A 14,507-nucleotide genomic window follows, 5' to 3' on the forward strand; every position below is an offset into this window, starting at 1 on the left:
GCCAGCCATTTTCTCTTCTACATTAGAGATTCTATTTTCTGTATGATCTAGTCTGCTTTTAATACTTTCAAGGGAGATTTTGACTTCTTGTATTATAGCCTTCATCTCTAACAGTTCCATCTGATTCTTTTGTAAAGTGTGAATTTCCTCACCTCCTGGAAGTCTTCAACTCCTTTCTCCTTCCTCTTCAGCAGTTCCTTGTCTTTCTTTTCTTCCATCTCTGTTAGCTTTGCCATTAAGAATATTCTGAATTCTTTATCAGACATTTCCATGATTTCCATTGAACTGTGTGTGGATGAAGAGGAGCTATCCGTTTCCCTTGTGGGAGAGGTATTTTCCTGCTTCCCCATATTTCTTGTGGTCCTGCAGCGATTTCTAGTCATCTGGTGGATAGTCGGTTTCTTCCCAAACTTGGAAGTTCAATCACGGGAGTTTCAATCACCTGAGTTTTGTATGCTAGAGGCCCAGTTATCAGTGGGACATCTTCCTTTTTCCCAAAATGGCTAGATCGCAGGAGCCATGGAGCTGTCTCTTATTTATTTATTTTTAGAGGTTTATGCCTGAGGGCACATGTGCTCACTGGAGAGAGAGACAGAGACAGTGAGAGGGAAAGTGAGAAATCACCCCCAGGGGGATGGCCACACTGCAATCTCTTCTCCTCCTTTCTCCTCTTGGGATTTTGGGCATGCACACACACACCCCTGGCGTGATTCTCAAGCCATCAGGACTGGGACTCAAACTGTGGTTGGCCATGTGGGAGTCCAGCAATGTAACCATTATGCCATCTGCTGATCCCTTATTTTATTTATTTTTTTAACCATTGGGTGTGTGGGGTCACCAGAGAGGGAAAGTAAGAAATTGTTCCCCAGAGGGTATGGCCAAGCTACAATCCTTTTTCCTCCCATCTTCTCCCGGGATCTTGGGTACACACTCACCTGGCATTTTTTTTTTTTTTTGGAAAGGTTTTTGCTATAGGGCGTGTGCACTCGCCAGAGACAGACAGACAGAAAGCAAGAAATCACCCCCCCACCACGATCCCTTCTCCTCTATTCTCCTCTCGGGATCATGGGCATGCAAGCACACGCGCCCGGCGTGAGTTTAAGTCACCGGGTCCGGGACTCGAACCACGGTCGACTACATGGGAGTTCAGCAACATAGCCTTTACACTAACTGCTGGTCCCAGCTGGCATGATTTTTAAGACACTGGGTCTAGGACTTGAACTACAGTAGCCCATGTGGGGAGTCCAGTGACATAACCGCTACACCAACTACTGGCCCCTCTTCCTCCATTTTCTTTTCTTTTTTCTTTTCTTTTCTCTTTCCTTTTCTTCTGCCTGCCTGCCTGCCTGCCTGCCTGCCTACCTTCCTTCCTTCCTTTCTTCCTTCCTTCCTTCCTTCTTTTCTTCCTCCCTCCATCTCTCTCTCTCTCTTTTAATTTGACCAGAGGGACAGAGTGAGTGAGAGAGGGAAAGTGAGAAAGCAAGCTTCCAGGTCCAGGACTCAAACTGCAGTCAGCCATGTGGGAATCCAGCACCCTTAACCACCATGCCACCTGCAGGTGCCTCCCTCCCTGCCCCCTGGTGTTTTTCAAGCTGCTGGGGCTGAATCTTGAACTGCAGTTGGCCATGTAGATTCACTTCCTTATACATAGAACTCAATCACTACACTACAGGGTCAGCCCTGTACTATATACATATTCACACATCGTGTGTGTGAGTGCACATGCTACAGGGTGTGTGTGCTTGTCAGAGACACAGAGAGAGGGAAAGTTAGAACTCATCCCCCAGGGTAGATGGCCAAGCCACAATCCTTTCTCCTCAGTTATCCTCCTGGGATATTGGGTATGCATGGACACATGCCTGGCATGTTTTTTATCAAGGTGCCAGATCCAGGACTTGAACCACAGCACCGGCTATGTGGGCTCCAGCACCTTAACTACCATGCCACCTGCTGGCCCTACTATACTTTCAATACAACTGGCAACATGGTAGGTTTGTTTATATCAGCATCATCACAGACATGTGAGTTAGGCAATAGGAATTTTTCACCATTATTAAAATCTTTTTTAAAATGATTTCATTTATTTACTTATTTAGTTTAGACCAGAGAGGGACAGAGTATGAGTGGGGAAGGGGGAAGTAAGAAAGCAAGCCGCCAGGTCCAGAACTTGAACTACAGTCGGCCATGTGAGAGTCCAGAGCCCTTAACCACTGTGCCACCTTCCGACCCCCATTATTAAAATTTTAATGGGACCACCATCATGTGGGCAATCCATTATGACCAAAATATTGCTATTCCATGCATGACTGTGTTTGTGTGTGTGTATGAATGACTTGATGTCCCCTCAAAGTGCCATCGGCCAAGAGTAAACAGGTGCTTGAGACTTGAACAGGAGATAGTTCAGAACATAAAATCAGTAGACCCAAGGTCAAGTCCTGTTCTGTTCACAGGTGGTGCAGCCCTAGCCACTGAGGTTGTGTTCTAGCCTATAGAGTGTGTAATCAACTCCACAAATACTTACTGAGCCCTGACTTCATTTAAGGCCTGCCTGCCCTGAATGTAAGGAATACCCTAAAATGAATCTCCTTTTTCTTTTTAAATAATTTGCTAGAAGATGCCTTCACTCATTAGACAAAAAAGAGAGGGAAAGTGAGAAAGCTCCCTCCACTGGGACCAGCAGTTAGCGTAATGGCCATGTCGCTGGACTCCCTTGTAGTATACACCATGGTTCGTGTCCCGGACCCGGTGGCTTAAAACTCACGCTGGGTGCTTGTGCATGTGTGCCCAAGATCCCGAGAGGAGAATGGAGGAGAAGGGACTGTGGCATGGCCAGCTCCCTTGGGGGATGATTTCTCACTTTCTGTCTCTCTCTCTCTCTGTCTGGAAAGTGCATGCACCCTATGGGAAAAACCTCTCCAAACAAACAAACAAAAAACCAACCAAACAAACAAACAAAAAAAGCTCCCTCCATTGAAAGATGGTCACACCACAATCCTTTCTCTTCCATTTCTCCTCTAAGATTTTGGGCATGCACACATACACATCCAGAATGTTTTTCTTTTCTTTTCTTTCTGGAGAGGTTTTTGCTATAGGGCACATGTACTCACCAGAAAGACAGAAAGAGAGAAATCACCCCCCGGGGGGATGAACTGCAGTCTGCCATGTGGGAGTCCAGCGTCCTTAACCACTGTGCCACCTTTGGGTCCTCATTATTAAAATTTTAATGGGACCACCATCATATGGGCAATCCATATCCTTTCTCCTCCATTCTCCTCTTGGGATCTTGGGCACAGATGCACGCACGCTTGGAGTGAGTTTAAGCCATCAGGTCCGGAACATGAACTGTGGTTGACTACATGGGAATCCAGAGAGGTAGCCATTACGCCATCTGCTGGTCCCTCAGCATGTTTTTCAAGCAGCCAGGTCCAGGACTTAAATCACACCATTGGCTATGTAGGATCCAGCTGCCATAACCACGGTGCTACCAGCTGGCCCTGAATCTCCCTCAAGGAGTTGATCTCTGGGCTGGGTACGATGTTACTAGCGATTAGTTATTAGGAACTTTGATAGCTGCTTTATGTGTTATCATCAATCTTGAAAATAACCCCTAAAGCAACTCTGTGAGAGAATGGTCCCACTTTTCATAGGAGAAAACTCTAAGTAGGAGTACCTTCTCAAGTAATGATATATAGTACAGATAGCAAATACAGAAACCTGTAACAGGTCATTTATCATCAAGTACTATGTACTACACTGTATGTACTGTAACTTTTGTGCTCAGAGGCTAAGTGGCCTGCCTGTGACATCACAGAAGAGTGAGGGGCTAGCATTTTGACTGTCCCCACATAAATGGCTGCCAGAAAGCTGGACAAGTTACCAGTCATGGGATAGAAATGCCTGAGGAGGCAGCCTGATTGAGGCCTAGATGCTGGGAGGGCCATTGGACCTTGGGACAAAACCTCAACTGAGAGGGTGGAGGGCTACGAGCCTAGGACCCGAGGTGAGGAAACAGGATCTGTAGGCTGTGTGGGGCGCTGTGCGGAGTGAGTATGAGGGTGCCATCCACTCTCCAAGGGCTAGACAGGTGTGGCTGTGCTGACTTCAGAATCCATGGTACTGACCACCTGAGTAAAACTTCATGCTGTGAAGAACTTTTCCCCTTTATTAAAGTCGTTTGTTTTTTTTTTTTTTTTGGAGAGGTTTTTGCTACAGGGCACGTGCGGTCGCCAGAAAGAGACAGAGAGACAGAAAGCAAGAAACCCCCCCCCCCCGGGGGGTGATGGCCACGTTGCAATCCCTTCTACCCCATTCTCCTCTCAGGATCTTGGGCACACACACACATGCGCCGGCATGAGTTTAAGCCACTGTGTCCGGGACTTGAACCATGGTCTACTACATGGGAGTCCAGCGACATAGCCATTATGCCAACTACTGGTCCAGCCTTTACCAAAGTTTAATAGGGGAACCAGCAGGTGGCATGGTGGTTAAGGTGCTGGACTCCCCCATGGCTGACCGCAGCTCAAGTTCTAGACCTGGTAGCTTACTGTCTCGCTTTCCTTCTCGTTTTATCTAAAAAATAACTTTTTAAAAATAAGTAATTCTAGGGAACCAGCAGTTAGCGTAATGGCTATGTCGCTGGACTCCCACGTAGTCGACCGCGGTTCGTGTCCCGGACCCGGTGGCTTAAAACTCACGCTGGGCGCGTGTGCGTGCGTGCCCAAGATCCCGAGAGGAGAATGGAGAAGGGATTGCGGCGTGACCATCCCCCCTGGGGGGTGATTTCTCGCTTTCTGTCTCTATGTCTTTCTCTGTCTGTCTGGCGAGCGCACGCGCCCTACAGTGAAACTCTTTAAAAAAAAAATAATTCTAAAAATAAAAATCTTAAAATAGGACCATCAGGATAGAGAAATGGAAGATTGGAATTGCAATGTGAGCACACCCCACTCGTGTGCTGTCTTCCTGTCTCTCTCAGGCAAGCACACATGCCCTATGTTAATTTTTAAAAATAACAAATTTTAAAACAGCATTGACTATTTAGTTCACATTTACATTGTATTAGGGCAGGCTTAGGCCACCAGGTACCACTATTCCAACTCCTCCCAAGCCTCTCCTGCAGGCACTGAGGCTCTTCCTACTAGAAGGCATGAGCTGGCTGGGCTGGTCCATTTATTCCACAATGTGCCTGGACACTGAGGGTACAGGACAAATAAGACTCTGCTTGCAACCTCGGGAGTTCACAGCTACTGCATAAATATATGTGCAGAACAGACAGAAAGAGTTTACAGGTAGAATGGTGGAGGTCGGTGTGGGCTTCAGGGAGTTAGAAAGGGAGTGAGTTGAGGCTGGCAGATGGCATGGTGGTTGAGGTGCTGAATTCCCACATGGCTGACCATGGTTCCAATCCTGGACCTGGCAGCTTGTGTTCTTACTCCCCATTCCCACCCCTGCAGCCAAACTTAAAAATAATAATAAAAATTAAATTTAAAATTAAAAAAAAAAAAAAGGAGTGCATGGTCAGTTCTACCTGAACACTCACTAGTTGACCCTCATATTCCCAGATTCTGCATCTGCTGATTCCAACTGCAGATAAAAAATATTCACAAAAAGGGGCCAGCAGGTGGCATGGTGGTTAAAGCACTGGATTCCCACCCAGAGCCTACCACAGTTCAAATCCCGGACCCTGGGGCTTGATAGATAAATAAATAAAACTAAGGTGGCTCTGTAGCCTAGTAAAGGGAGCCATACCCCACATGGCTGACTATGGTTTGAATCTCAGCTACTGTGCCTTGAAAAACATGCCAGGCATATGCACATACACACCTAAAATCCTGACAGGATGGGGAAATGAAAGAAAAGGGATTACAATGTGACCACACCCCACACGTGTGTGTTCTGTCTTCCTTATGGCAATTATTTAAAATACAAAAATCTTTTTAGAATTATTTAATTCCATTTATTATTTTTTTATTTTTATTTTAAAATTTTGACCAGAGAGAGAGAAAGAGAGAAAAGGTAAGTGAGAAAGCAAGCCGCTGGGTCCTGCAGTCCGGCCATGTGGGAATCCAGTGCCTTTAACCACCATGCCACTTGCTGGTCCCTAAAAATACAAATTTTAATATACAGTATTAACGACTTAATTCACATTTACACTGTATTAGGTATTATAAATAATGCAGAGATGATTTAAAGTATACAGGAGGCCAGCAGGTGACATGAAAGTTAAAGCAGCTGGATCGTACATGGTTGACTCAGCGGTTTGAGTCCTGAACCTGATGGCTTGAAAAATACACTGGGCGGTCGGGAACCAGCAGTTAGTGTAATGGCTATGTCGCTGGACTCCCACATAGTCGACCGCGGTTTGCTCCCTGTACCCGGTGGCTTAAAACTCACGCTGGGCACGTGTGCGTGCGTGCCCAAGATCCCGGGAGGAGAAGGGATTGCGGTGTGGCCATCCCCCCTGGGGGGTGATTTCTCGCTTTCTGTCTCTACTCTACGTCACTCTCTGGCTGGCTGGCAAGCACACGCGCCCTATAGTGAAAATCTCTCCAAAAAAAAAATAGATAAATAAAAATACACTGGGCGGTGACTTTGGACGTCCGCTCAACCTCTGGGGAGGAGTTTTTAGTTTCTGGCCTGGCAGATTTGCTCTGTGCTTTCGGACCAGAGTCCTCCACCATAAACATGCTCCGCCAGACCCTGAGCCAGGCCAAGAAGTATCCGAGTTTGATTCCCCTGTTTATATTTATTAGAGCTGGAGGCACTGGAACAGCACTGTATCTCATGCGTTCGGCAGTGTTCAATCCTGATGTCTCTTGAGACAAAAAATAACCCTGGACCCTGGAACAAACTGGGTTCCTATGATCAGTACAAGTTTTACTCAGTGAATGTGGATTACAGCAAATTGAAGAAAGAAGGCCCAGACTTCTAAATGAAATGTTTCACTTATAAAGCTGCTCATAATGAAGGTGTTCCAGAAGCCATCCGCACAATTTTCCAGTTAACCAGGAAATATTTCTCCTCTAAATGCATGAAATCATTTTAATGTGTTCAGATTTATACTGGTTAATAAATATCTGAAACTTAAAAAAAAAATACACTGGCATGTGTGTGTACATGCCCAAAATCCCAAGAGGATAATGGAGAAAGAATTGTGGCATGGCCATCGCTCTTGGGGGGTGATTTCTTACTTTCCCTATTTCTCTCTTTGGTGAGCACACATGGCTAATGGCAAACTAAAATCTGCAAACAAAAACCTTGAGGCCAGCAGTTGGCATGGTGGTTAAGGCACTGGACTCCCAAATGGCCAAAGGCAGTAGGAGTCCCAGATCCAGCTGTTTGACACTCAAGTCATACCTGATAGTGGGGAAGGGCAAAGGGCAGTCTGAGCAAAAGCTTGGAGGTACGGACTTTTTAGTAACCTGAAGGGTGCAATGGTTCTGTCTGGGCCTTAAGATGAGACACAGACACTTGACTGATCCATGTCCTCTTGCGCCATGCTAAGAAGTCTGTACCCCCAGACCAGTCAGCATTCTGGATTGCAAACTGCAGACAATGCTAATTTGAGCAGAAAACTTTATTAAAAGGTTTTTAGAGTCATAGAACTCAAAGGAAGAACAGATTCTCAAGGGTAGGAATAGTGGGACCCTATTCCAGGAGCAAAGGGTGGCATTCTCCACACTGGATGATGGAGGCTCAGGGCCATGGGGTATAGCCACCTTCCTGAATCTTGTCACCCCTCTTCATGTCTCTCATTTTAGATGAAGAATCTGATTGAGCTTTGATCAGATGCTCATGTTCTGGATGCTGGAATCAGGGAAAGCAAGTAATCTGAGCTCACTGCCACTGAGGGAAGTGGAGTCCAGCAGAAAGGCCACTTGTAGTGGCCAAAACTGGTAGCCATCCATCACACCACTGCATGATGACAGGAAGTCAACAGACTTTTTTGTTTTTATTGTTGTAAAATACAAAACGTAAAATTTACCATTTTAACATTTAAGTGTATAGTTCAATGGCATTAACAACATTCACGTTAGGGGCCAGATGGTGGTACAGCAGTGAAATGTAGTGCTCTGCAAGACTGACCTATGTGGGAAGGTGTCAGGTGTGCATGTGGAGAGCTCCCTAAGTATACCAGGCACACATATGCCCATCACCTGAGGTTGGCTGAAGTTGAGGGTGGATCACAGTATCGAGACCCTGTTGCAGGAGTCCTTTCTCTCACTTGAAGAATTAACTTAAGAAAAAAAAAAATCACATCATTGTGTAATCACCACCACTATCAATCTCCAGAACGATTTCTTTCCATTTTACTATAGGCCACATGTGCTTGCTGGAGAGACAGAGACATACAGAAAATGAAAAATCACTCCCCTGGGGGATGGCCACGCCACAATCCTTTCTGCTCCACTCTCCTCTTGGTATCTTGGGTACGTATGCACACACGCCCAGCATGAGTTTTAAGTCACCAGGTGCAGGACTTGAACTGTGGTAAACCAGCGACGTAACCATTATACCATCTGCTGATCCCCACTCCAGAACCATTTCACCATCCTGAAATGAATCTCTAGGGGGGAGATCTAGCTCCTCTTTCTTCCATCTCTCCAGACTCTGGCAACCACTGTTCTACTTTATGACTCTGAACTTAAATATTGTATAAACATCATATAAATGGAATATTAAGGTATTTGTCCTTTTGTCTGGCTCATTTTACACAGCATGTCTTCAGAATCCAAACATGTTGCAGCAAGTACCAGAATTTCACTCCCTTTTAAGACTGAGTAACATTCTATTATGCATATATACATTTATCCTTTCATCCATGGAGGGACATTGGTGTGGTTTCCACCTTTTGGCTACTGGATAATGCCGTTATGAAAATTAGCATACAAATATGTCTGAATTCTTGCTTTTAATTCTTTTGGTCTTACACTCAGTGGAACTGCATTAGGATTTCAGCAAGAGAAACAGGATCACATTTTATGACTTAGAAAACTCATTATGGCAACCAGGCAGTTTGGAGAAATGAAAGGTCAATGGGAAGGAGACCCACTAGGGGTTGGTATAATTGGCCAGTGGCCACAGAAGTAGAGGGATGCTGAGGTTGGGGCTAGCCAGACAGGATAGTTGAGAAAGAGTTACAGTTGACTCTCAGGACCCTGGCTTATGTGACTGGGTCAGCTGGTGTTGTTAATGGCACAGACAGTACAGGAAGAGGAAGCACAGGAAGTGGCAAGTTGTTGAGATGAGTTGGTCAGGTTATCTAGTTCTACAACAGATTCTGGTCTGAAGATCAGGTTGAGGTACAGGTTGGAGATAAAGACTGACAAATCTTGAGCAAAGTGACCCAGAGAGCCTGAGGTTATCCAGAGAGAGCAAGTAGGTTAAGTAGAACATTCAGGACTGAACCAAGAGGTCAACAACCTATTTCAGGGGAAATCAACAACGAGAAGCCAGCAGTGCCATGGGCCCAAGGAGAGAACCCTAGCTCAGGCTGCAGAGACCTGAGTCTATAGCATAGAATAGGTCACTGATTACCACTGTCTGACCTATAGATGAATGAGAGCACTGGGAATGGATTTGAAGGAAGCAGGGAGCATTGGGAATATTCTTTCAAAAAGTCTGACTTCGAGAGGAATAATGATAGTTATGTAATGATAGCTAACAACAAATGTTGGTCAAGGCTATTTTTTCTTTTTGAAAGGTTTTCGCTATAGGGTGCGTGCGCTCGCCAGCCAGACAGAGAGAGCCAGAGAGACAGAAAGTGAGAAATCATCCTCTGGGAGAGATGGCCACGCCACAATCCCATCTCCTCCATTCTCCTCTCGGGTTCCTGGGCACGCACGCACACGTGCCTGGCGTGAGTTTAAGTCACCCAGCCCAGGACTCGAACCGCGGTAGACTACATGGGAGTCCAGCAATATAGCTATTACCCTAACTGCTGGTCCCGGTCAAGGCTTTTTTGGTTAGCTTTTTTGGTTTTTTTTTTAAGGCAGATTTTTGCTATAAGCATGTGCCTATAGAGAGACAGAGAGAGAAAGTGAGAAATCATCCCCTGGGAGAGATGGCCACGCCACAATCCCATCTCCTCCATTCTCCTCTAGGGATCTTGGGCACGCAAACACACATGCCCAGCATGAGTTTGAAGTCTCCAGGTCGGGGACTGGAACCACAGTCAACTACATGGGAGTCCAGTAACATAACCATTACGCCATCTGCTGGTCTCTTGGTTATTGTTTTTAACAATAAAATGTATGTAAGCCGTTTAAGACATGAAGAAAAGTGAGTAACAAGGTCTCAGAGATGAGAGAATTGAATAAAAGCCAAAGTGAAAAGGTGGGCCTTAAAAAGAGGGTGTGGGAAGAAGGTCAAAGTGGACAAGTATGAGGAAGATTTAATAGTCTTGATTTATTAAGACGATTAGTAGACAAGGACAAGAGTAAAGGGTAAGATGGAAAGAAGGATGGTTGGTGCCACCTGCCTGCATGTTCCTGGGCCCAGCATCAGACCAAGTGAGAGAATTTCCAGGAATTGGCCTTTCATATACATACATACATATGTATTATTATTTAACTTATTTATTTTTATTTGACCAGAGAGGGACAGGGCGAGAGAGAGGAAAAGTGAGTAAACAAGTCGCTAGGTCCAGGACTTAAACTAGTTGGCCATGTCAGAGTCCAGCGCCCTTAACCACCACGCCACCTGCTGGCCCCCATATACATATATTTTTAGAGACAGGGTCTCACCGTGTCACTGGGGTTAGGCTCAAACTTGTGATCCTCCTGCCCCAGCCTCCCAGGAGCTGGGATTTCAGGCATATACCGCCATGTCTGGCATCCGTGACAAGCTCTCCAGGAAGTCCTACAGAACCCAGTGCTGTACACACAAACAAAAAACAGATGCAAACGTAGGGGCAGTGACCTACCACAGGACTACTTGGAGGAGGCCAGGCTAGCAGTCTCTACACAAAGACAAGCTCACCCAAAGGTTTCACATCTTGGGCCTCACACCCTCAGTGCTGCCTTTGACTCAATAAGATACAGTATATGAACTGTAGAAACTTTTAATCAGATTTTTAAAATTTTAAAACAAAATCCCCAATTTTCCTTAAACACCATGTTCTTCGTTACTCAGGGACAGGTAAGTATGCAGTGATAATTCAGCATTGTTTGTCTACTCATGACTCTGCAAGACCAAGACATTTCTCAAGAGTTCTGTCTTGCTAGCTAGTGAGCACAATGGATCTTTTGGTGTGGTCTAGCCTAAGGACATCTAGTCACCATGTCAAGGAGGGCTTACCTACAGGTACTGACAAAGCTTAGAGCACTGAATAAATAGCATGGAACTCCCAGGACTAGCAAAGGGGCTCATTAGTACCTGGCAGGCCTGCACTACTTCAAGTACTCTAATCAAACAGGCATCTTCCCTAGCATCTTCTCATTTTCACCAGCTCCTCCTTATTCACCCTTTTCAGCTACTTCCATAAACTTGTAAGCATCAAAAAATGCAACAAGGGGTCAGCAGATGGCGTCATGGTTACATCACTAGACTCCCACCCTTAGCCCCAAGCAGTCAGCGCTCCTTCAACATGGCATTTATGCTAATGTCTTAACAGCAGAACACGAAACTATGAAACAGCTTCTATACAGTAGACACTTAGGGTCTGAGACCTGACTAAGACTTCCTTCTCTCCTTCAAAAGGTAGAATGAACATCCAGCTTCCTTCTCAAACATGGAACTTCCCCCAGCCCATGAATTCTCCTGGACTATCTATAAAAGTTAAAGAAGAAATCCCCAGAACCAAAGTTTCTCTATCTAGATGAGTTGATGGCTGAGAACTAAGGCACCAACAGAAGACAACTCTGGAGGGACAGCCTGAGCCAGCTGTAACTCACAGGGCCTGCTCCTGATGGGGCTGGTTCAGGGTAGCCATGTTTCTCAAGAACAGAGGTTCACCCCCAGCCCTTTTAACCTCTTCTGGTTGGGCCAGTGACTTTACTCCCCCACCTGAAGTCTGACTAGAAACTGTCTGGGATGCTTAGGGGAGGTAGGAAGGAGAAGCATGGACAGGACACCAGTGAGTGTGGCCAGGCTAGGCAGGGCCCACTTCCTGAAACTGAGACTGCTGCCACCACTGCATAAGCCCTCAGAGGCGAGCAGGTCTCAAGTGCAGCAACAGCACACAGACAGGTAACAAGGCCAGGGGAGGGGACCCCAAGTGTCTTTTCCACAGAGAGGGGACTGTGTACAGGGAAAGGAGAGTCTGGCCAGGTGCACCCCCACTTCATCTCATTCAATCAGGAGATCAAATTGCTCAGCAGCTTCAAACTCAGCATTCATGGCCGTGGCCCACTCATCCAGCTCCGATTTCTGGGGGAAGAGAAATGGGAGGCAGGTGAGTAGGGAGGGGGAACACAATGGCTAGAGCATCTCACCTATACCTTTCAGGTACATGCCTAGGTCCAGCCCTGCACAGCCCCTGGTGTATAGGCTGTGATGGCAGAGAAAAGCCCTTGCCCTTCACTCACCAGGATCTCCGGCACCTTCTTCTTTCGTTTTGCTTTCACAACTGGCGGGGAGATTCCAGGGAGAGTTGTGTCTGGGGCCCAGGGCTTCACTGGGACCCTGGGAACCTCGATTAACTTTGAACACTTCACAGGTGAGACTCCAGACAAGTCTTCTGCCTCTGGCAGCCTCTCAAAGCCAAAGCAGGACCGATGGCCGGGGGTGGAGGTAGAGGCTGAACCAAGGCTCTCAAGGCGGCTGTAGGACCGCCGGACCTTCTTAGACATTTCCAAGTCTCTGGCATCAAGATCTCCTTCACTGGAGTTTGGCTCAGTGTTCTGGGTGAACACAGGAGTGGTGGTTGGGGTGACAGGGACACTACATATCTTGAAGAAGTCTTCCTTAGTAGGCTCACTGCTGGGAGGGTTATTTTCTTTTTCCAAAGAAAAAGCAATCTGTACCAGGATAGAAGAGAGAACATTTCCCGATTACTTAACTGGACTACTAACTTCCAGAGAGGCCCAAGGAGATTTAGAGTAGAAAGAAGACCTAGAAAATGAACTTTTTAAAAAGATTTTCACCAAAGGGCATGTATGCTCACTAGAGATAGATAGAGACAGTGACAGGGAAAGTGAGAACTCTCCCCAGGGGGAGGGGCACACTGCAATCCCTTCTCCATTCTCTGAGAATTTTGGGCATGCATGCACACATGCCTGGTGTGACTATCAGGCAGTCAAGTCCGACACTTGAACCACAGTTAGTCATGTGAAAGTCCAGCACCTTAACCACCATGCCATCTGGTGGCCCTAAGAACAAACTTTTTTTTAAGGCTTTTGCCATAGGGTATGTGAACTTGCCAGAGGGAGACAGAGAGAGAGAAAGTGAGACATTGCTTCCTAAGGGGAATGACCACACCATAATCCTTCTCCATTTTCTTCAGGATTTTGGGCATGGACACACACACACCCGGCATGATTTTCAAGCTGCTGGGTCCTGAGCTGGAACTGTGGTCAGCCATGTCAGAGTCCAGCGCCTTAGGCACTATGTTACCTGCTGGCCCCAAGAACAAACATTCTTAAAAGGACAAGAGACAAATCAGACCCTGAAACAAATGTGAGAAAATAACCACCTTTACTTCTGAGAAGTCTGCATTTATGACATAAAACCTACTATGTGCCTGGCATCTGGTCACCTCTGTCCAAGTGACACAAGACCTCATTTCACATCATCTAGACCAGCTCAACAACCTCCTAATTGTACGTCCTGCTCCCACCCTTGCCGCTGTAGTCCATCTGCCACACAGCTGATGGCGTCTTCCTGGATGCCCATCTAGTCAGTGAGCAATGATGGGTCTCCTACCCTGTATCAGGTACTGAGAGAACAGGGAGTACCTGGAGAGGACCTGTGACACCATGGTGCTCCCATTCTGTCGGGGAAGACAGTGAGATCATGTGTTATGTTGGAGGTATTAAATGTTATGGGAGATGGGGCCAGAAGGTGGCATAGTGGTTAAGGTGCTGGAATTCCCACATGGATGACCATGGTTTGAGTCCTGGACCTGGCAGCTTGCTTTCTCACTCTCCCTCTCTCTCTGTCTTTCTCTGGCAAAACTCATGTGAAAAATAATATTAACAACAATAATAAATAAATCTTTAAAAAAATGTTATGGGAGAAAAATAAAATGGGATAGAATGCTGAGAGTGGGCTGAAATTTTAAGTTGAAGGACAATACAGGTCTCACCGAGGAGGTGATATTCAAATTACAACTTAGAGGTGAGGGAGTGAATTATGTAGACATCTGGAGGAAAAGTGTCCTAGGCAGTGGAAACAAGGAGTAGGACCAGCAGTTAGCGTAAAGGCTATGTTGCTGGACTCCCATGTAGTCAATTGAGGTTCGAGTCCTGGACCTGGTGGCTTAAACTCACGCCGGGCATGTGTGCATGCGTGCCCAAGAACCCGAGAGGAGAATGGAAGAGAAGGGATTGCAGCGTGGCCATCCCCCCCCC

The 14,507-nt window shown here is 46.3% G+C and overlaps 1 protein-coding gene and 1 pseudogene across 6 annotated transcripts in view; one reads left to right on the forward strand and one right to left on the reverse strand.

Annotated features, from left to right (window-relative positions):
• CDCA5 (cell division cycle associated 5) overlaps nucleotides 1–14,507 on the reverse strand; it is a 27,892-nt gene that overhangs the window by 8,458 nt on the left and 4,927 nt on the right. For 5 of the 6 annotated variants that reach the window (XM_006149867.1, XM_006149868.1, XM_006149866.1 and 2 more), the window contains exon 5: nucleotides 12,525–12,956. In XM_006149867.1, the coding sequence (XP_006149929.1) occupies nucleotides 12,525–12,956 (432 nt within the window). Of the gene's footprint in view, nucleotides 1–10,692; nucleotides 12,367–12,524; nucleotides 12,957–14,507 lie in introns of those variants that run through there. The other variant, XM_006149871.3, reaches the window with a different exon arrangement.
• Nucleotides 6,682–7,029, forward strand: LOC106735002 (cytochrome c oxidase subunit NDUFA4 pseudogene; annotated as a pseudogene).

This window comes from Tupaia chinensis, unplaced genomic scaffold, assembly GCF_000334495.1.
Source record: "Tupaia chinensis unplaced genomic scaffold, TupChi_1.0 Scaffold000273_1, whole genome shotgun sequence".
NCBI lineage: Eukaryota > Metazoa > Chordata > Mammalia > Scandentia > Tupaiidae > Tupaia > Tupaia belangeri.